At 34.6% G+C, this 22,759-nt stretch overlaps 3 protein-coding genes across 3 annotated transcripts; all 3 read left to right on the top strand.

The window, feature by feature from the left end:
• The first annotated feature begins 1,984 nt into the window (after nt 1-1,984).
• Nucleotides 1,985-13,134, top strand: LOC143453498 (DNA topoisomerase 1-like). Its single transcript, XM_076954850.1, has 13 exons — nt 1,985-3,219; nt 3,837-4,072; nt 4,160-4,281; nt 4,502-4,597; nt 4,919-5,091; nt 7,787-7,931; nt 8,684-8,827; nt 9,002-9,187; nt 9,340-9,402; nt 9,516-9,630; nt 9,936-10,042; nt 11,627-11,697; nt 11,880-13,134. The coding sequence occupies exons 2-13, from the start codon at nt 3,928-3,930 to the stop codon at nt 11,998-12,000; spliced, it is 1,488 nt and encodes a 495-aa protein (XP_076810965.1). The 5' UTR covers nt 1,985-3,219; nt 3,837-3,927; the 3' UTR covers nt 12,001-13,134.
• Nucleotides 13,135-16,756: 3,622 nt separating this feature from the next.
• On the top strand, nt 16,757-18,616 carry LOC143452062 (glutathione S-transferase 1-like). The gene is made up of 4 exons (XM_076952892.1): nt 16,757-16,975; nt 17,132-17,334; nt 17,960-18,061; nt 18,233-18,616. The coding sequence occupies exons 1-4, from the start codon at nt 16,843-16,845 to the stop codon at nt 18,404-18,406; spliced, it is 612 nt and encodes a 203-aa protein (XP_076809007.1). The 5' UTR covers nt 16,757-16,842; the 3' UTR covers nt 18,407-18,616.
• Nucleotides 18,617-20,785: 2,169 nt separating this feature from the next.
• Nucleotides 20,786-22,503, top strand: LOC143452961 (glutathione S-transferase 1-like). Its single transcript, XM_076954117.1, has 4 exons — nt 20,786-21,022; nt 21,178-21,386; nt 21,667-21,768; nt 22,008-22,503. Exons 1-4 carry the CDS (start codon nt 20,890-20,892, stop codon nt 22,179-22,181), a joined length of 618 nt encoding a protein of 205 aa, XP_076810232.1. The 5' UTR covers nt 20,786-20,889; the 3' UTR covers nt 22,182-22,503.
• Nucleotides 22,504-22,759: the final 256 nt, after the last annotated feature.

The raw sequence follows: 22,759 nt of genomic DNA, 5'->3' as shown, positions 1-22,759 counted from the left end.
AATGGACGTCTAGTTTTACGTACCGTAGTTTAACATTAAAACCTATTGTTTTAATTCGTTCTTTATCATTTGTTTAAAAATAATTTACTTTCATTTTTGTCTGCTAACTGCTGCATGTCTGTTTACTTATGCCTGTCTGTTTATGGGTTTATTGCACTGAGAGTAAAAGTTACATGACGTAAAGCATCTAAGCCTATAGATAGAAACAAAATTAACATTTTTCTAGAACTTAATATTTAACTATTCTTCATGATCATGCACCTATATGTTTATTTAACAGTATATTGCTCTTTTACTAGTGGTATGCGCAAATAAAAATAGACAGGTACGAATGTTCGTCATATTGTTTAGGCAAGGTCATGCAGTTTAAAAATTACTAAAGCATGTTTTCATATTTACGATGCTTTTGTTCATTCCGTTGTAACGAAAACTTATAACAAAGTCAAGAAACAAAAAATGGACCAGAACTTGCAGACTAATTTGAATTACTAAGAAACGTAAGCTGATGGAATGAACACATCAGTAAGGTAGTTATCAATTTAGCAATACAGCCATGGAACTCAACGCCTTCTCGCAAATCGTTATTTTCCTCTGAACCGGCCAGTCTGCGTTCTTACTTGTGTTTGAGTCTGATGTATTGTAAAATACTAGCAAGTTTTACAATTGCTTTTCGGTAAGATAGACTATACACTACAAGCTATGCTTGCCTGTACGGTTAAATGTCATTTGTGAAGACATGTCTTTAGTTGAAATCATGATATACGGTGTTCAAAGCGACACTTAACAATTAGTTAATTGCACTGATATACTCGATACCTGTTTGGCTATTTTCCCGTATATACTGTATGCAAGGTCAAAAACACCTCTCCTAGCAATGACTAAACACGTTTGTCAGAATGCGGAAAAGTGAGTCAATGGCTAATCGTAATAAAAATTGCCCAGGATGTTGTTTCACTTTGTCGCTTCTAAGCATTGCTTCAATTGTCTACTTGTATGTAAAAAAGATAGCTCACTACCAAGGGCGGCTCATACGACAGCAGGGCTGCCAACGATTCCCGATATATAACATAATTCGTATAATTTTTGTCCAAATCAAATAAAACAAAACGCTAACACGTTATAGTTTTCGATCCTTCTTTCAAAGCGCGCAATATTTTTTACATTTTTTTAATTTGAAGCACTTAGGGCAGTGCTCGAGAGTGTTAAGATTTGTTTTGATTGTTTTCTTCGATTCGCAGAAGGGAAATTCCTAACTTAACATTTGTACATCAGAAGCGGTTATATTATTATTAATATTGAAACTAATATTACTTAGTAAAATTAAAGTAACATTAGTAAGCTATATTATAAACGATTCACGATGGTGTTCAAAGGATTACGCCGATAAACAATTAATACATATACACTTATACATTCTTTACATTTTCTTGTAACAAAATTAATGTTAACGTTACCCATAGCTGAGTCGTCAGGCCTCATATAGGTTTTTAAAAATCGTATTTGTTGTTACTGACATGTACACCGTACAGCCACAGATGCGAATATTACACTCAGTTTGTAAACATTCTTAATTTCCTCAAATCCTAATGTCTGTTTACATTCGTAGACTTTCCATGTCATCAGGCCCGTAGCTAACCAGCGTTTTCAAACGAGGTTCTATAAAATCTCTTAGCCAAGGTTTACATACCAAGTTTTGAAAGTAATTTTTTGTATAAAAATGAATTTAGTGATGTGCGTACAAGACATAAAAACTTCGATTTTGAAGTCAAAAACACTTTTAAACTGTTTAGGGGCGTTCCCTAAACGTTTGCCATTGTATAGGCATCAGTGTCCATACTGTTGCGTTGGCAGAAGAGATCGGCGCTACTATCAAATTGGGTTACTTTATAGGTCTTGAATCTTTTGACATTGAACCACCTTAGTTATGAGACGTACAGTTCACCTAAGCGGTTATACTTCGCCGCCGCCTTATACAATAAACAAACCTCGATCAACCGAATTAACCGCTAATAGCTAGGAGACAGAGTTTTGTTTTCCCAACAAATGTTTCGCTGTGTTTTAGTGAATGTGTTTGTTGATTGGTTTTCTAGTTAATAGCTTACAATGAAGAATGGTTGGTAATCAAAATTTTTTAAATTACTTTAATTCAGTTAAACTAAAAATAGCAAATGAAAACGATTAGCAAGTAGTCTACCAGCATCGTTTGTTTAAAACTGTGGAAAAGCATACAGCACGTGTAGTACATGATCAGTTGTTACACACTATTGATTATTAGCATGACAACATTTAGTTTCAATGTTTTTCAAAAAGAGAGTCCGCACACAGTGAAGTTGGCTTTCTTTTATAGCATGAAAAATGTTAATATTACAAAAAATAAATTAACAAAATATGCGCCTCTTACTGCATATAGTGTACTGCGTTTCAAATGCAAATTAAAATAAATTTCTTACTGTAGTTACAGTATACATGGAATGCCTGCGGTTGAGTTTCTATGTTATTTAATCAATATTTATATGCAAGCTTATTTCACAAATTCCTGTCGTAATGGAAGAAAAAAACTCCCCTTCATCACCGAAGGTATTTGACTTAAACTTTTCAACGTACTTAAGTGCTTCTTGATTTGACCTACTTGCATGTTGCACGACAAGAAGCGAACGAATTTCGTGAACTGGTCACAACAGTGTTTAATGATTAATACATTTACACATATTGAAACCAGAACGGAAACGACTCGAATCCAACCCGAATCACATTTGACTCAATTCCCTTTCTAAGAAAGTACATAAATTACTAGACCTGATTCAAGTCAATATTGAAAATTACTCGACTTGACTCGAGTCGGTTATTTTTGATTATGTTTCGGCGTTAAAGTAAAACGGATCTCTAATCTTAATGTAATGTAAAAACAGTAAAGAGTAACTTAACATGAATTTATTAGTCTACGAATGCGTATATTATGAAATCCAATAAGGCAAATTTTGTAATCATAAATGTTACTGTTGTTACTATGTTACAATGTTACACTATGTTACTATGTTACACAATATTGTAACTATGTTACACTATGTTACAATGTTACTATGTTACTGTTAAAACTGAAATGACTTAACTCGATTGGCGACTTGACTCGAGTCATTTCTACAAAAAGACTCGACTTGACTTGTATTTTAAAAGGTTTATGACTTGACTTGGTTACGGCTCTGGGTAAAATCTTGAAACTGTGATAATATTGTGATTATAACCAAAACTAATATACAGATTATATAAGATTTACAATTCCAATACTTATGCGTCATTTTAGCAAAGAGTAACACGAGCCGCAATCACTTCCTGTACCATTGTTGTGACGTAATATTTTTGCCTTTCTCGTATGCGTTCAGTTTGTCGAAAATAAGTTTGTTAGCGCGATTCAGTACGAATTAACAAGTCTGGGAATAATCAGCTATCAGCAATTTAATGCAGTTGAATATAGCTAAGCCAAAAATGCTATTACATTAACTGTTGAATGAAGTGCTGTTGATGTGCCAATGTTCTGTCAATTTGTAATCGTATAACGAAGAAACAATATAACCAGTTTATACAATCAACAAACTTGTGCAAAATACTGAACAGTACAATTTAAGATAAGCTCAGTGTCAGGTTGGACAACTCTGCTTGTCGGCTACACAAGACAATCAGCATTTAGCTGAACAATCGAGTCTAGGATTGATTAAGCAAACAACGACCTTGAGACTCATTATATCGAAGACAATAAACATTCAGACAATCAAAGATTGTATTGGAGTGACTGGTGCAGTCAAGTTCAACAACAATAACCAATCATTCCATTACAAAACATTGAGAAGCAGCTCGATGCTGATGGCTATCTTTGTACACTAGACCACTACTATATGATTGTTAATTTAATTTTGTTATTAGAAAGTAAAAATGGAGAAAGCGGACGGTAATGTAAATAACGACTTCAAAGCAATCCAAAGTAAAAATGGAGAATGGAAGACTCTGCAACACCAAGGTCCTCTTTTTCCTCCTCAATATGAACCTCTACCTGATGATGTGCACTTTAAGTATGACGGTAAGTTCAACATTTTGCCTACCTTTAAATAAAAGGTTTTTAAATGAAAGAAAAATGTAATTATACGAAAAATGCGTTTCTGTGCAGGTAAAAGAAAGAAACTTCAACCGAAATCCGAAGAAGTGATGACATTTTATGCAAAAATAACAAATGGCGTTTACAAATCAAATGAAGTTTTTAGGAAAAATTTTTTCAATGATTGGAAGACGGTTAAGTGTTACTAAAGATGCTTATTTGTCTAAATAAATTTTTTAATGAGTTTTGTTTTTTACTGTACAAAATAATTATAAAAGAATAAGGTTTGGTTTGGTATCGGGCCAAAATTGTTAAGAATGTATTGAATCTATTTATCTATATGCCAGGAATAAGTTATTATTTTTTGTTGCCAACAATGTCTAACTTTATAAGATATACGTGTATTTTTGCCAGGTCATGAGCAAAGAAGAAAAAAATGAGATAACAGAGTTAGAAAAATGTGACTTCAGTGTTGTTTTAAAATATTTTAAATCAATCTCAAAGAAAAAGGTACATTTGTGAAGTAATAAGCAATTAGCTCATAAAAAAATAACCAACATTGATAATTCACTTAATTGGTTATTTATATAGTGATCAATTAAGCCAATACCACTAATGTCATAATTCATTGTCATATTTCTATTAACAACAACAAAAACAATTTGAAAATAACATGAGAACTTTACAATTAATTATGTTTTAAAATGAAATTACCAAAAACATTGAAAACGTTAAGAAATGTTCATCATATATGACGGACTACTTAAATCAAAAGGAAATTTTTGTGTTGACTAACTTGTGTTGTATCTTATGTTTTCCTGGCTTTAAAAGACAAAGAATAAAACTGAAGGATATGAATTTTGCATCTGGGATGGTTGTGAGGAAAAAATTGAAAATTTTAAACTGGAACCTCCTGGTTTATTTATGGGAAGAGGAGACCACCCAAAAAACGGACGAGTGAAGAAAAGGATCGCCCCTGAACAAATCACAATCAATTGTAGCAGGTACTGTGTGACCGAGGTTGAAGAACATTTCTTGTATAGTGTGATATAATCAAGTCGGGTATATTATGCGCAATTTTTGGAAAATTTTCAATTACAAGCCTTTGTACCTACTAGCGGTAAGTCATATTTGTATGATATCTTATACTTAACTATATTTATCCGTAGTAAGCTTTTTGAAAAGCAACCACTAACTACAACGTAATTAAAAAAATGTCGTGCGCCGATTTCCCTCACAAAAACAATTAACAAAGGCGCAACGGAGGGAAGAGCTGGCGCAGTGTGAATTACTCTTAATTTTGTTGATTTAGCCGACGCCCTTCGCCCAGCAAGTAGTATTTGAGTTAATAAACATGGAAAGTACCACAGACGAACCCTGATGAATGACAGAACTTCCATGTTTGTTATTACTTATTAGTAGGGCCCGCAAAAGTCAATAAAGTCAAAAATTTTTAAGGACCTCGTCTGACCACGAATCAAAGAATAAAGTTGTTTTCAGCACCTAGGGGGGTGTTTCTAAGAAGTTAATAGGTCAAAATAAAGTCAAAATTTACAATAAAATCAAAATTTTCAATAAAGTCAAAATTTTCAATAAAGTCAAAATATGGCTTTTTACAAAGTTTTTGTGTTTCTTGAGAGTAATTCTTGTAAAAATCCTCGTGAAAGCATTGTAAATCAGGAACTGCGACACAATTAAACCATATTAACACATAAAAGCAGGAAATAAGTCACAATGCCCACTTGGATCAGCAGTAACTTTTATCGCAAATTGTCCATTGTTTATTGATTGTTACGTATTTAAATAATTCTTATAAAACACTTCATCTTCATAAACGTAGTATTTTCGAAGATCAACAGTTTGGATTTTAGGAATAGCTGACATTCTGTAATACAAAAATGCCTAAGCAAGCTAAATCGTCTTCAGCAAAAGTTAGACAGATTTGTCGAGATTTTTCTGATGTATTTAATGCAACTCCCGGGGGTGATTTAAGGTGCAATATTTGCGAGGTTATAGTGAAGTGCGATAAAAAGTATTTTGTTGAAAGCCACAGGAAAAGTAAACGCCATCAAGCTGGATTGGAGCAACAACAAGCATTCCCTGTTTAATTTGCTGTTTATTAGAATTTACCATGTGGAGAAAATCGAGGCAAAGTGCCCTTTTCACAAGGACAAAATAACACAAGCTACCTAAATCTATCGCCAAAAAACACGACGCACTTTTTATAATCCATAAAACACCTTGACTTTTCGACAAAATATTACGTTTGGGTCTGAAATCGACAAAATATTATGTTTGGGTAACTGGAGGAAGAACTGTGGCCTTTACAAATAAGCAATTTCGTTAGGTCAAAATAAAGTCAAAATTTGATAAAAATAAAGTCAAAAAAAATTTTTTTTAGGTCAAAATAAAAATGGCCCTACTTATTAGACATAGTTACGTATTCTATTTATAGAGCAGAAAATGAGAAAAAACGATCACTAATGCTGACCTCTAGTCACGTGGGCATTAAAGGCGCGGGCTGCTGCTTTGCACCAAATTATACCAAAAAATAGTTTTGAATAGATCGATAGATAGTATTTGTTATTGACAGTATACTAACATATAGTAGTTGAATATTTTTGGAGTTAAAACTTTCATATAAAGCATATGGCGATATTTGGAAATCAGGCATAATTCTCAAGTGGGTTATTCCATATGAACTCAACCGAAGTTGAAAAATCTTTGCAAGTGACCGACACCGATTTGGCAGATTTTTTTTCCTATTTTTTCGAGATATCGTTTTCGTTTTCGAGATATAGCCCTCCGAAAATTGGGTCCCCTTTTTCCACCCTTGTAAATTGCAAACGTTAATTATTAGGGTTTTCAAAGGTCAATATCTCACTGAAGAGTCAGAGTTAAAGGCTGAAAATTGCTTCTCAGGGTAAATAGGCTTTCACAAACTGCTGTCAGAATAGATCTATCTCTGCAATCTCTCAAAGGGTGAGAAATACATGGTTTCATGATGGCGACATATCTGGTCATCTTCACTGAACAAGATATGCCACATCGCCAAGACAAAAGTTGTATGTTATCGGTATGTATGTTTATCACAGTCCTCTTTCAAGGAAATTCCAACTTTCCACTTGTCAGAAGCCATGCTGCTACTTAAACTTTTAATTAGACTACAAACTTTAATAGAAAAAAGGGCTTATAGCCCAGGGAGTTTTCGACAAAAAAAACGCCTACATTTCAGCTAACCATTTAACAATGAAAGAGATAAGAAAACAAGTTGCAATTTTGACCAATTAAAGCCAAGACATGTGTAATCAAGTAGAAAAGTTTCATTACCATGGGTAACTGCCCACATGGAAAAAGGACAGGGAGGGCCATATCTCGAAAACCCTTTGGAATAGTAGTCTAAAATTTTGCACGTGTTCATTATATTCATACAGTGGTATCTCCACAATAAATTTGAGTCAAATCGTAGTCGGTCACCTGAGGACCCTTTGGTTGAGTTCATTTGGAATGACCCAATTTTAGACACTACACAGTACACACTGAGTAAATTCACATTTAATTCTTTTAGTAGCAACCGATACAGTTTTATTGTAATTTTAATATTGTTTGGTAAATATCTTTGCAATTTGCATACTAATTTATAGATTAATATGTTCACATGTTTTTACTAATTAATACGATTTTTTGTTGCGTTTTTAGAGACAAGATTCCTAATCCTCCTACGGGACATAAGTGGAAGAGTGTTTGCCACAATAACAATGTTTTCTGGCTGGCATCATGGGAAGATAGGGTAGCAGAAAAAACTAAGTACATCAAGTTACATCCAAGTTCACAAATTCAGGTAGTAAGTCAAATTCGTACACTTTAAAGTGATGTGGACATGAGTACTGTATCAAAGTAGCAGTCTGTCTGCAGGAAGATTTTTCGTTTCAACATTTCATAAGTGTCGCTTTATATTTAGTAGCCTACAGTATAGCAATATCAACAACGTATTTATTGCTGATATTTTCTTGAAATGAACTCATGTACTACTAATGCTGCTGGTAATCATCGGCCGCTTACACTTATTAGATAGTAATTAACTCATCATACCTTTCCACAGTATAAAAGTGTTTTCATTAACGAAAGTACAGTATTAATTTTAGTTAATTAGGCGTTTGTTTTATTTGTTTGTAAAATATCGCACAAAAGTCTTCAAAGCTCACAGCTCTGCCGATCGATCAAACCATCAATTGTAAACACAAAGTTGTTAAGCTCTTTTATAAATCGCTGCCTCAAAGATTTCATTGCTCAGTTACATAGTGTAAAATTGATATTCCAAGAATGCTGTAAAAGTGATATTCCAAGAAATTATTCAACACAAGTTGATAAGGTTCTTTGATAACCTTGCTCCTATATGTCAAAACTTTAAAACCGATACCTGGATAGTGATAAGATTGAAAAGACAACGCTGTTGAGAAAAAAGCAGAACACGTTATTATGCCGGTGAGAATTTGTCTCAGGACGATAATTGATTGCACAAAGGTAACCAGGTATTGTACTATATACATTATGTCTTACGCAGGGTGCTATATTAATGAACTTGCACTGTAACAGGGTAAAAGAGACAAGCAGAAGTATGACATCGCGCGCCAACTGGGGTCGAAAATCGAAGAAATTCAAAAAAATTACTACGAAGACCTTGATAGTTCCGATCCCATGAAAAAGGAATCAGCCGTTGCTCTTTACTTTATTGACAAGGCATAGAATTGTGTTTTAATTGCACGCTTTTATAGCTTATAATGATATGTAATCATCACCCAAAGTTTTTCAACCTTATGTATTTTGCTCGTAAGCTAAAGTTACTTCAGTTTATTACGAAACAACAGCAGACTCAAACGTTACAAAAAATGTTTTGCAAATATTTACCAACAGCTTGCTATGAGACCTGGCAATGAAAAAAATGAAGACAACTCTGCGAATACTTTCGGCTGTTGCACACTGAGATGGGAACACATTAGATTACATGAGCACCTCGATGATGAATATAACGTTGTTAAGTTTGACTTCCTTGGCAAAGATTACGTTCGTTATGTTCGAACGGTTTCAGTACTGGAAAAGGTACATTTGTTTTTCGAGCTTGTTTATTGATGATTTGACACAGTAAAAAAGTTAAGCACACTTTCTTTCACTTTTCACTGTTTCTTTTGTGTTGTTTGTTGCAGGTAAGTTTATACCTCAACTGATCGTATGATGTTCCACTTCTTTTTTAGGTTTTTAAAAATCTAGAAGAATTCAGAAAAAATAACACAGATAAGGTGTTCAGTACCGTGAATGTAAGAGAACTAACTTAACCTAAAAACTTGTAATATAAGGAATTCAAAACTGTTATAGCTTACACAAAAATATTGCATCTTATAGTGTTATTATTATCATGCCAAATTTTCAGAACAGCACGTTGAACAAGCATTTGAACAAGTTCATGGATGGACTTACAGTCAAAGTATTCAGAACGTATAACGCTTCCAGCACATTTGAAGCAGAACTTATCAAGCTAACTAACCGTAAGTTGAAATGAACTTTGAAGATTTCTACTTTAAGTTTTATTTTTGGTATGATTTGTTTGTATTGTGGGAATATCTGGAGTATGCACTTGGACGACATATTAATCTTCTTCCTTCACTGATATGGAATATACAAATAAATGATTTGAGTTTTAATGAATTCATTTTATAACTTCCAGTTTTCAACAAAACGTGAAAAGTCTTGGTAGATTTTAGTTCCTACTTTATTATAACTTAATTTTTTCTTCCTTGCAACAAACTTTGCCATTTTGTATGTGGTATCTTAATTGTTACGTTTGTCACAGAAAATTGTAAAGATGACCATGATGAAAAGTCGCTATTGGAGTGCCATAAGCAGGCAAACATGATTGCTGCAGAAAAACTAAATCACCGCCGTTCAGTCTCCCAAAATGTCAGTAAACGTAGAAACGAATTGCATGAAAAGGCAGTTTGGATTGTAAACGAATCTTTCTTTTTATTTCTTTTAATAACAGTCATTAGACTATTAGTAGTTATCAATCAGCAAGTTATTATATGCATCGCAAATATTTTTGTTATAAACTTGTCTTTCTGTTTTAGCTTATCTATATTTACAAATAATACTATGAACTAAGATTATTTATACAAAATGCTTGCAAGCGTGCATGCGTGGATGCAGTCCTAGCATGAAGGTGTTAAAATTATCTGTTCACAAGTTGGATATGACGGTTATACTACTGACAAAATGTGTGAATCCTGCATTTAAATACATGCGACGTCTATACAAAGCCTAAAAGAATATAAGTTGTTACACTGATTTACCGTACACCCATTTACCAAGTAAACAAGATATATTTTCACCCATCCACTAACAATCATATCTATAATGTACTGTATAAAATAATATCCTGCTAATATTAAAATCAATATAACGGCGCATATCAAGCAAAAACATGAAGTTCTTGCCCACAGAAATTGGTTTATATTTTAGCCAGCAAAAATTGTTTGCAATTCTATGTCTTCCTGATAATCGAACCAAACAAACGTGTTGCAGTCTGCAAACAAGAAAATTAAATCCTCTACAAAAATAGGGATACAGTGTGATACAAAATCAGCATACAGTATTATATAAACACATTAATTTCTTACTGCTGTAATACCGACTCAAGATGAAGGGAATGTAAACACAGATTTGTATGACCTAATATATACAACGAAAAATAGAATCAAAATGCTCAGGATACTGAGCTATACGGATCCAATTTTAATACAAACCTAAACACTTGAATTTGAACAAAGACTTTATTCAACTTGAAATATTAGGTATCTATTGGTGCTATTCTTATTTTGGCTTGTTAAGGTCATTTTAGTTTTCGTGAATGTTTGCTATAATATTATTTAACACTACCACGAATACCCTATGGCCTATACAAACCGGGCTCGCGACATTAATATTTTAGCTAGGTGTGGCCGACACTGCACACACATTTTCAATCGTTAGTTACTCGAAGACTATACGGTATACGCCGTAAACTGATCGGATTTTTACAGGTTAGTAGCAAAAACATCTGGTATCCTGTACAGTATATATCGTAATTGTAAAACTAAAGAAAGTGCATTTAGTGTAAATTACGTATTTCTACAAGTGATACATTAGTAGAAGTTTTTCTTGTTACGCCGCGCCCCCGCTGTGCGGAAAACCAGCTGACCGCGAGAAGAGAACCCAAAAGAATAGTTAGTCGAGTTAGTGGTGCGTAAATGAGTAAACGAAAACGATTCGCTTCAATGCAGAGAGAGAGAAAAATTATGAAAATATGACAATATCTCAAAAATTACAAAATCCAACTTTATAAAATAAACATGGACAGATAGCTGAACATTTTTTAGGAAAGTCACGAGATTTCAAGTTTCTACAGCAAACAATGCAACTGTACGCCACGTTTTGCTGTGACTTTGTGCAGGAGAAGCCACACCGAGTGTAAATAGGGTAAACTAAAGATGGCTTTTAATTATAAAGAGAAAGAACGATGAGATCTCTCCCGAGACAACCAAGCGTCACTATATGGATCCAAGAATTACTGTAGCCTGGTATGATAACACAACTGTATTCTATGAAAAACCGTACGATAAAATAAAATTTTAAATTAAAATAAAAGAACACTGTTTTAAAGCAGCTTTCCGTTGCTTTTGAATTAAAGAATATTTTGACATAATATTTCGGTGTTATTTTGCAAACAAATATACGCATAAAACATTTCTTAACTTTGCAGGTGCAAGAAGCATAAAGTATCTGTAGAGAAAGTGTTCACAAAAGCTGATTGTGATAAGTTTTCTTGGGCTATCGATGTGGACGATGAGACCTTTAAATTCAACAAAAACGACATGAAATAGGAGACCTGAGTTGTGTAGAATATTGCCCCAGCTACATGTAATAATTCCAATGTTTAGAATGTTAAAGCCCTCACAGTGGTACAAAGCACTGCAATATTCTTCTTTCATCCAGAAGAAATATATTCATATAGGGTTTCTTACTTCCTTTGTCATCAGTATTTGTCGCGTGGACTGTTCGCTGAGTCTCATACCTTGAAATTTTGTGTCTTTAATTTTCATGTCTTATCCCTTGATTGGTGAGTTCCACATCTACACTAATTGTCACACTTTGGCCGTTGCAGTTTCTTTCCCAGGCGGTGGTCAGAGTTGTCTAATTTTATTACTCTGCCTTTTGTAAAAGAGCCGCTTCATTTTACTTGTTTATCTTTATGTAAAGTCAAGTTGACACAATGGGGCCCTATAGCTGACAACATTTTAAAATTGAGTAGAATTTGTTCAGTGTTTTTTTGTGCTTTCATCTTATAACTATATATTGTATAACCAGCATGCACTGTTTAGGTTTGTAAATAATAATCTATTCTTTTGGTCTTTGTGAGAAAGTTATAATCTAATGTGATGTAATGCAGCTTATTTTGTAACGACATTCCGCCTGTAAGATATTAATTTGCGCTTCTTCTAGTTGCTTTAGGAACAAAAAAAACTATGTTAAGTTATGCATGAATTAGGCCGAAATTATAATTTTGCAATATGGTGGAGTTTTGTAAAAGATGCGCGGAAATCAAATGTCAAAAAAGCAGTTTCTTTGCGTAATATTAATACGCCATTTCTTAAAGCCCTTGAAATATGCTAATATTTGATTAATAGATTTCAAATATTTTATCAAACTCATGGTTTTTTGTTTTTACGTGTTTCCTTATGTATTATTATGTGTATTAATATTATGTGTATTATTATGTCCTTATGTATTGTATTATCTTATTGAAAATCACAATATTCCATTGCTACGCCTAATATATCTAATTCTGGGTGTCAACCAGCCCCAACATAATTGCACAGGGTTAAGGTTAAAAATGAAGTGTCGTGATTTTTAAACTGAGTGTTGGATGGCGAGGAGGTTCTTAAAGTAATAGCTGTTTGGGTTTTCCTTGGCTTCGAGGTTTTGTGTGTTGTTTTTAAATATATAACCAACCAACAGTCAAGAGTGACATTGGTATAACGACTTGCCGTTAGCGAAGCTATAGTTCCTGGCACATCTGCGTTTCATGGAAAGTAATTTTGTGGGTGGCGTTGGTCCTCCGTAAGCTAGCGGGGTTACTTGCATTGTCGTATGTCTAATTGGGGTAGGTTGTTAGTACCCAGTAAAGAATAATTAATGAACGATGAACGAACGAATGAACCGGTTGAAATTAAGCTGTTTGTTTGTCAAAACTATATAGAGCATAAGTTTTTAGGTGTAGACCTACTACAGTGTAGTAAGCAAAGATTTTGTACATATACAGTATGTAGTACAATTGTTCTAATTAATTATTTTTAAATAAAATTCAACTTAATTTTTATCGCTTTATAAAAGGATATGGTGCATAATGAATGAAACAATGCAAAAGCTAGCAATATTTCCGCCAGAAATACGGACCCATGTTTATACTGTTGTTCTTAACGAGTTTTTTGCGCAACGCTTTTGAGTTCTATGAAGTACTGTCGGTGGAAGTCTTTAAACATCCGTTGGAAGCCGTGGACCATTAAAGATCTACGGTGAATAGAAGTCGTAGAAATTTTTAGGTTAAAACTAAAAACTATGTTAATGCATTAACATCGATTAACACCATTATTGTCATGTAGATTGTAAACTAAGTCCATACAGAATTTGCTGTTGTTTGTAAATTCATCACAAATTCTAACTGCTATCAAAGGCATTTAAAGATATTTTACCTTCTATTTTTTAAATATGTCATTAATACTTCCATGATGTTCTGCATCATTTTCCTCCACTCGTAGAGCAACAGTCTAATAGTTTGCAATGTTATACATCGTATTGTTTCTGTAACGACGTCGAATTGGTTACGATTTCCTCGTTACGTACAATATTCAGTTATTTATTCAAAACGTGAATTTGGTTACTCGTTATGTGGCTTAGTAATAAAAATAAGAAATGTACTTGATGTGCGTCATTGATGATTGTCCTATACTGTCTGTGACGATTTGCTCGCCATAACAATACAGCTAAAGTTATGCAAAAGTATTAAAATTTCAATTCCAAATTTGCAAGATTATAATCGCAACGTATCCGTAACCTCTCAGCGTATAACAAATTACGCAACTTACTCCTTGTTTATGCCCTTGGTCCCTGGTCCCCTGGTCCTTTGGTCCCCTGGTCTGGGATAATTGCGTCTGTCGCAAAGAGACATTTTTGCAACACTCAAAAGCCTGCTGCAATAAATCTTTACTATTTTATATTCATTCTGTCTGTAAATACGCGACCAACTTTAATCAGAGTTTTAATTAAATTTTTAGTAATGTCGGTACTGCCCACCTCTGATCATGCTATAGTAGTATATTGCCAGTAGTATGTACACACAGTATATTGAAGTTTTTAACCGATTTCGATAAATCTACCTTTATTACGAAATGAGTCAGCATATTCACAAGACATAAATACATCTTTTACGCATGACGTATTCTGAAAAGGTCAGTAAATAACGCAAAGTCATCTTAGAGTAAATGACTGGCGCATTACAGAACTCGCTTAACATTTAAAAGAAATCAGAGGAGAAAGAATGGATTGCGCGAATAAAAGGAAAACAGGTGGAAGAGCAGTTTGAGTGACTTTTGAAGTTAAAACTTCTCGAAAATTCGTTTCGTTTTTTAAATGTAGGCCTGCAGATTTTTGCTGAGTCATATAAAGTTATATATAGCTTGTTAAAGCAGTTACAGTGGCAACAGGCAAATGGTTCGTGTACCTGCACTCCTGCAGCACTTAGGAACCTATGATTTTACGGTGAGAAGCTAATATACAACATACAGTAATTGCACGTATAGTTGCAGAGTGTAGGGTTAGAAGCATAGCTTGAGTTTTCGTTTCCATGTCTTGTAAAATGGTGTAGACTATGTACTGGATAGGATCTCCACGAGATTGATTTCAGCAGTCAGACACATTTACTTAACGTGCGGCTTAGTATGAATGTAATTAACAATATAAAGAGTGGATTAATGTTTGGTTGGTTTTCCTTTCGCTATAAACAGGTGAAGGAATTACGCGAATACATTTTCTTTCAAATTAATTGCTGATCTCTAAAATGGGAAAATTTATTGGCAAAATGACTTTTATACAATATATTTAGGTACGTACCAGTAACAACAACTGTAGAATTTATCGAAATATGAATGTTTTTTTGATTTCATTCAAGTTTGCTTATTGCTGGTGTTCTTATTACCTATTCAACGAATTACGCTTCTTGTGGGCATTTGCCGCAATGAAAATGGCACTTTAAGCCAGCAACATCGATATGGCTCATTATTAATTAATTAATTATAAGTGATTAGTGATCTAATTTACTTTCAGTGAAATAGTGTGTATACGATGTCATCTTCACAAAAGTCGGCCTTGTCATTTTAATCGTTTCTCCAATCAACAAACCTAGCTAGTGTTAAACATAAAAACATCAGTTTGATAACAGAAAACCAACTGGGGCAAAAACGTTTTTCAAACAATATGTTGCTACAAGTATATTTCGACAGGTGCCTGTGATTACAATTCAATGAACTACAGTATGTTAGTAAGTAACTTAGTAAATTAACTTTATGTAAGGCAATGCGTCATCCCTTTTGTAAGGGTAGGCCTACAAATGCAATCGTAATTCTTTGACGGCATAGTTCGTATTCTCTGAGCTCACAAAATAACGCCAAGTCATCCTGGAGAGAATTGTCGGCGTATCAAATATCACGTTACAGTTTGTGAAAGAAACACGCTGTGAGCAATCTACTATAGCTTCGCTACGCAAGAGAAAAAAGAATCACGGAAAAAAGCGGTTTTGCGCAACGCTACGGTTGCCCTGCGACCTGTAAGCAACGTGGTAAATACCGTTGCTACCGCCAACTTTAAACTCATTTGTTTTTAATAATTAAGAAATGAGAAATATTTTGCTTGATACGGAAATGCGCGTGCTTAAGTTTCATAAGTTTTGTGGCCGTCTGCGATGTATGCGAGATCAGATGATGATAATTGAGATATGGTATATCTTGAGTGAAGGCTGCATGTTTATTTTGGCGTTGCACAAGTACCTAAAGACAAATAAATGTAAAAAAACGTCATTAAACAGATCTGAATGGACTAAACTTAATGGAACTGATAGTGGTTACGTACCCATGTAAAGAATAAGAGTTGAAAATGCAAGAGTATATGAGAATAAGTAATGAAGAAAAGAATATACTTTTAGGAAGAAAACGAGAAAATGGCGTTGCACAAGTACCTAAAGACAAATAAACTTAAAGAAAAACTGTCCAATACGGTAAACTCGCTACCCATGTTTACAATCCTTTCTAGAAAGTTCTATGTTCAAATGTAGATGTTACGATTTGTGCTGAGTCATTATTGTAAGTTTAAAAGCAAGTGAGTTGCCAGCAGCAGTGACAATTAGCGCCCTTTGCAGCTGAATTTCTAACGCACTCGTTTAAACAATTACAGTGTTTTTGTTTCCATGTTCTGTATGTAGAGAAGTATGTATGAGTTACAAAGTATAACAGACAGCATTTCGGTTGGGAATTTATATTTTTTAGTTATATTTGCTAAAATATGCCCGTATGCCCTTTGAATTAACATACACGAGACTTTTCTATGAAACAGATAAGCTGTGAAGTGTACAGGGTAATCTTAAGGAAATTACTGTAATTGCTGATATTGTCATAATGCCTACCTACAAGTTTTGTTATTTCAATGCCCGTGGCTTCGGTGAAATGTCACGGTTGCTGTTTGCTCAAGCTGGTGTCGAGTATGAAGATGAGCGTTATAGTGGTGAAGAATGGCCCAAACATAAACCGAGTAAGTCCTAGACACACCTTTTGCATAATGCTCAACGCGGCCGGATGGTCTACTATCGTTTTTTAGTAAAGTTTTATTCGTATCTGATTTTTCTCATCTACTTAAAACGGCATACCTTGTTTTCGGTCGTGACGTTTACGATTGTAATTTCTATAGCTATGCTTTTCGGTCAAATGCCTGTGTTGTTTGTGGATGGTGAACAAATTGCACACAGTCGAGCAGCTTTTCGATATTTGGCCAGAGAATTCAAACTGGATGGAGGCAACTCACTAAATGCAGCCAAAGTCGATATGTGGACTGAGGTGTTGTTCGAAGCCATTTCTAAGCTTCCGTTCTCAGAAAAAGACGAAACCAAAAAGGTATATTTTCAATTTCAGCTTGTGTGATTTCTTTCAGCTTATCTCTCCCTTACCTAAAAGAGAAAAACCAAACCAAAGGAAATGAAATAAATCGATTACCAGGCATTGAGCGTCCAGTTTGGTTGCGTCGAAGAAGCCTATAATTAGCTGTTCTCTGCTCGACAATCAAATTTTTAAACGAAGTTTGGTGCTACAAGCAAGGCTTGTACTGCCATGCACCAAAGCAGACAACCGTAAAAAGTGTTTTATGTTTCTTGAAAAGTGCAGACAACTGTATAAAACCGACAAAACTACCCGCAACGATCAAAACACAACAAACGCATCAATTCATCTCGAAATCATGCACGTACGACGGGTCTTTGTCCTAATCAGACGTCTTGTAAAACTTTTGGTGACATCACTCAGTGGCCGAATTGCTTGCGTCAGTCACCACAAGGGCAACGTCGGTTAAAAAGATTAAATACGAAATTTGAAACAAAATACCGTATAGAGCGCCAAGAGGCCATAGCTCTTTTGTATGTTGTATAGGATAAAAGCTCTAGTTATTGATTACAAACTGTATCATCTCTAATTCTTTATTTTATTGCTCCTACTCCATATGTATTGCTTCTTTTGCCACATACAGGCGGAGCTTACCGCTGCTGCATTCAAAGATCACATTCATCCAAAACTGACCAAGTTTGAAGAAGCGGTTAAAGCAAATGGCGGAACATATTTGTTTGGAAATGTAAGATTGCATTATAGAAGTTTCAAAGTTATATCATGCTACATTATAACCAAGGACAGTATGACTATGTACACTATATCAGCTAAGTGCGCCACTAATTTAGCTGACATAAACGTTGCAGATTTTATTAGACTTATAAAGATTTTCTATTGTTCTCCAACTTTTATCCAGGACTTATCAGCAATTGATATCTTAATGTTTGCGGTGTACGACATGCTCAACAGTCGACACTCCAACGAGAAACTTTCCGAGGCTCATCCTACGCTAAAGAAAGTTGTGGACGCGATCCAGCAGCAGCCAAAAATTGCAAAATGGTTAAAAGACCGACCAAAAACAGAATTCTAGTTCGACGTGAATGTTTGCTAAACCTGAAAGCATGATGTTGATGTGTTAGATTTGCTTCGTAAATGCATCCGAACACCGTGAAAGCGAACAATTACCTTTCTATAATAAAATTTTGTTTACTGTAATTTTTCTGGCAATGATCCTTTTGAGTTTAGTAGAGTTTCTGTAATTCCAATTGATAATAAAGTACTGTAGATATCTTTAACTAAATGCTTGTGGTTACTATTCGGATGCAAAAACGTTTATATACGAGGAAAATTCTTGCTGACATTTACGCTCATGTTATTTCTTAAGGTACAAGTTCCAAAGTATAGCGGCTAGGTTTGTCTTAGAGTCTCAATTGTTTTACCATACATCTTGCGTAGTGAGCGGAGAAAATAATTCATAAGCATAACAGCTTGCGAATAGCATAAGCGGGCATACTCAAACACATCTCTGCATCTGGAAGGGCTCAAAGTAATCACGGTTGGGGTTCCAAAAGTTCATAAATTAAGTTTCAAAATCTAGCTTGCAGGTTGGGTTTTATGGTTTATAGTAGAATAAGTGCACTACTAAAAACAACACATACGACAGATTTATTACTTATACGTGTCATGTTACAATGTTACTTTCACGAGTGCTTTAATACTATACTTACTAGGTTTTTAAATCTTGTGAGTTGGGTGCGATGCTAACTGAAGCTTGTAACTGCAGACTATAATACTTGTGTGACATAAGCCGGCTATGTTTCCTATATCAGTAACAGAACAATGCAACCGAAATAAGTTTTATTATCACAGTCATCCATGCAATGTGCTGGGTTCCGTCTCGATTGACAGATAGATATTTTTTCTCTTGCCCACCCGGCAAAAAAGTCATCCCGTTTGTTCCAGTTTAAGCTTTTTAATTCAGTAAATACTTTAAGCAAGCTAACTGAGGTGCTCATTTGTTCTGGCCTCGCCACAACCGTTGGAACACGCCGGAAAATCAGGTATCGGTTCGGCTTCAAGGGCGAAGCACAAATTGGAGGCGAGTGACAGTAAAATCCTGTAAGAATTTGCAGTTTTATCACCGACGCCGACTTCCTTTCCACTAGAAAACGGCCGCCGGGATTTCCCAGGTACAGCTTTATCGAACAAACGCTTCGGGCGAACAGGCGTCGTTTGATTCCGCTCATCTTTCCACGAATAAGGATTGGGAAACTCTGCGACTTATATGTGTGGCGCGGAAGGGCAACCGCAGATCACGTCAAATCCGATAACTCCATTTACCATGTCCCCCAGGAACACAAGCTTTGCGAATTTGGTATGACAGCACCTGCTGGTAGCTGTTTGACTCTTGCCTGATAACACGCTTGGGTGGCAGAATATACCTGCTCATACGACAACAACGATATAAACTTTTCATTTTTTACTTTCATTCCATGATTAGATCTTTGATGCAATGCATACGAGCGTCCTCGAGAATACGCGCTCTTGTTTTTTTATCATTCATTGTCAAACAAATGTTACAGTAGAACCAATTAGACATGGAGGGTAACATGAATCATACAGGTGGAAAGTCAAATATGGCTGAGGAAAAAACGTACAACCGCGGTAGAAATAAAACGAGAAAAGAAATGATTTGTTGGCTAAATAAATAAGCACGACATTTCTTATAGTTGGGTTTTATTATAAATTTTATATATTTTTATATATAAGTTATTTTATAATTTATATATATATACATTTTTTATATATTTTAATCAATAACTGAATAAGTAACCAGGAAACTGGTAATCAGCTTCACGCCGGTAGAGTAAGTGGCAAAAAATAAATAACTCGCTACATTAGGTTACCTGATATCGACGAAACGTTGTATATAAGTTATCTACCTTCATATTAACTTTAGATTAAACAAAATACAACATGATATTTTATGTTTTAGGTGATTTTATGATATTTTTATGGTAGTGTTAACAACTTATTGGGAGAAATGTTTTGAACGTACAATTTTTTCGGTAAAATAGTGACAGCCTGCAGGCTACTTGTCTTATGTGACAAGTACGGATCAACGCTCCACTCCAAAAAAGTAGCTTAAAAAGGTAAACAGTACAACATCAAGCGTTCATTTTCTGAAAACTGGTCATAATGGTTTAAGTAGATTTGTTCAATTTTACGTTAATGAAAATTCTAGAATTTTCACTTTCGAGACGTAATATTTTGCTTAATTACTATTAGCAAAGCTTCGAAGCAAAAGAGAAAAGTTTCCCTTAGCCATGTCTCCAAGCTCTATAATATATATACTGTACCATTTATATACAAGTAAGATATGATTTTGGACCACGTAAGTTCGCAAACGTTTTAAAACATGCAAAGGAAGTTGTGATGTTTCAAACGTGACATAAGTGTGGAAGTGACGAATGAAACCTCAGTACCTGCTAAAATCTGCTGTTTACAGCTTGCAGCTTTAGAGCACTTTGGTTGTAACTGCTAAGTCAGTGTTAAACTGCTGATATCTATAAAATGCCAAACTATAAACTGTATTACTTTCAAGCCCGTGGTTTAGCAGAAATGTCACGGCTACTTTTTGCTCAAGCTGAAGTAGATTATGAAGATGTACGATTTTCTGGTGAAGAATGGCCTGAACTTAAGCCGAGTAAGTTAAACATTTCCTTTTATATGCTTAATATCTTATAGGTTGATCTACGTGTTCTGTTTAAAGTAAATTTGTACATCTTGAGTAGCATAATTTTGGACGTCATAACGATTGACATATATTAAACGTTTTCTGGTTATCACGGTGTGTTTTAGAGATGCTTTTTGGCAATGTACCTGTGTTGTTTGTGGATGGTGAACAAATTGCACACAGCCGAGCAATTGTTCGATATTTGGCCAGAGAATTCAAACTGGATGGAGGTAACTCACTAAACGCTGCTAAATTTGATATGTGGATCGAAGCTATTATGGAAGCCATCTACAAGCTGCAAACACCGTTGTCTGATTTGAGCGATACAAAGAAGGTGAGTTAACGCCTATGCTGTAGGCTATAGTTACACATGTTGCTTTTCTAACTGTAAGTGGCATTAAACTAAAGCTAAATATTCCACAAGAATTTGACTCATGGTCTTCATTTTCTGGGAAGTATTAAATTAATAAGTAATAAGAAATGTACAAGTAATAAGTACAGAAATGCACGTGAGAATCTTGTGTAGGTTATTTTTTGAACGCTTTTTGTTAATGTCAATGCTTGTTAACAATCGGATTAAAATTTTACAACCATTTTTTTTTCTTTCTGTTTAGGCGGAACTCACGGCTGCTGCATTTAATGATCACATTCATCCTAAATTTACCAAGTTTGAAGAAGCAGTTGATACACAAGGCGGAACTTATTTATTTGGAAATGTAAGATTTTGTGCGTGTATAAGGCTTTGCAACGTCTGTTTCACAGTCAAATATTGTAGGTCGTGAATTATTTTTCAGTCAAGCTACATTTTCTTTGCCATCTTTAGCCTGTAAGTTCTGACAAAAGTCTACCGTTTTTTTAACCAGTTATTGTAATTCTAGATTAAATGACATGATTTAAACATTTTTCATGTCCTTTATAGACTGTATACTTTAAACATCATTTTATATATATTTAGGCGATTTCAGCTGCTGACATCGCTGCTTTTGCATTGTTTGAAATGCTCAATTCAAGATATCCCGATAAAAAGATTTTAGATAGACATCCTACGCTTGCAAAAGTTGTGGCAGCCGTCCAAGACGAGCCCAAAATTGCAAAATGGCTGAAAGAACGACCGAAAACAGAATATTAATTAGTTTGCGGAAAGCCACAGATGTAAATGTTGTACAAAATATGAATTACTGTGGATTTTTGCTTCGGATTTTTTGTTTTTCCCAAGTTGCTTGATTCTCCATTGTAAATTTTACACGAACCTTGATGGCGTTTGGGGTTGATCATTTTGTACTGAAAATGCAATCCGATATTGACAATACTGTAGTTATAACCAGAGAATTATTGATTTGCAACATCAAGGAAAAAATGTATTTCAATGCTGAACAGAACGTATGTTGCGTCGCCCTGAAAATAAAATGGTAAAATAGTCACATAAACTCGTTGAAGACAGTATTTTAGCGCCGTGAAAGCTTAAAAAAGTCCATTTGAGTTCCACTGCAAAACTTCTGTGCCTGTTGCGCTCGTATATAAATTGCGAAAACAAACAACTTCGGAAGTTATTTTGGCTAAGGTGAATTTAAACATGTGGTTAATTATGGTTGAATAAAAAAGTAGGCTGCTGCATAAAGGTAAGCTTTTTATGCTATAGTAGATTGGGCGGAGGCGGCTACACTCAAACTGACATTGCAATCTTCCAGTAGGTTGAATGTCTGTCTA

Source organism: Clavelina lepadiformis, chromosome 4 (assembly GCF_947623445.1).
Source record: "Clavelina lepadiformis chromosome 4, kaClaLepa1.1, whole genome shotgun sequence".
Taxonomy (NCBI): domain Eukaryota; kingdom Metazoa; phylum Chordata; class Ascidiacea; order Aplousobranchia; family Clavelinidae; genus Clavelina; species Clavelina lepadiformis.
The sequence above is the reverse complement of the archived record's forward strand: the minus strand, read 5'-3'. Positions and strand labels throughout refer to the sequence as shown.

Excerpts from the sequence above, each read along its gene's own strand:
- LOC143452062 (XM_076952892.1), top strand. The coding sequence starts at position 16,843 with ATGCCTACCTACAAGTTTTGTTATTTCAATGCCCGTGGCTTCGGTGAA. Across the intron at positions 16,976-17,131 it reads ATGGCCCAAACATAAACCGA|CTATGCTTTTCGGTCAAATG; the intron begins GTAAGTCCTAGA and ends TAATTTCTATAG. Across the intron at positions 17,335-17,959 it reads AAAAAGACGAAACCAAAAAG|GCGGAGCTTACCGCTGCTGC; the intron begins GTATATTTTCAA and ends TGCCACATACAG.
- LOC143452961 (XM_076954117.1), top strand. The coding sequence starts at position 20,890 with ATGCCAAACTATAAACTGTATTACTTTCAAGCCCGTGGTTTAGCAGAA. Across the intron at positions 21,023-21,177 it reads ATGGCCTGAACTTAAGCCGA|AGATGCTTTTTGGCAATGTA; the intron begins GTAAGTTAAACA and ends GGTGTGTTTTAG. Across the intron at positions 21,769-22,007 it reads GAACTTATTTATTTGGAAAT|GCGATTTCAGCTGCTGACAT; the intron begins GTAAGATTTTGT and ends ATATATATTTAG.
- LOC143453498 (XM_076954850.1), top strand. The coding sequence starts at position 3,928 with ATGGAGAAAGCGGACGGTAATGTAAATAACGACTTCAAAGCAATCCAA. Across the intron at positions 7,932-8,683 it reads CAAGTTCACAAATTCAGGTA|GGTAAAAGAGACAAGCAGAA; the intron begins GTAAGTCAAATT and ends GCACTGTAACAG. Across the intron at positions 11,698-11,879 it reads CCAAGAATTACTGTAGCCTG|GTGCAAGAAGCATAAAGTAT; the intron begins GTATGATAACAC and ends TTAACTTTGCAG.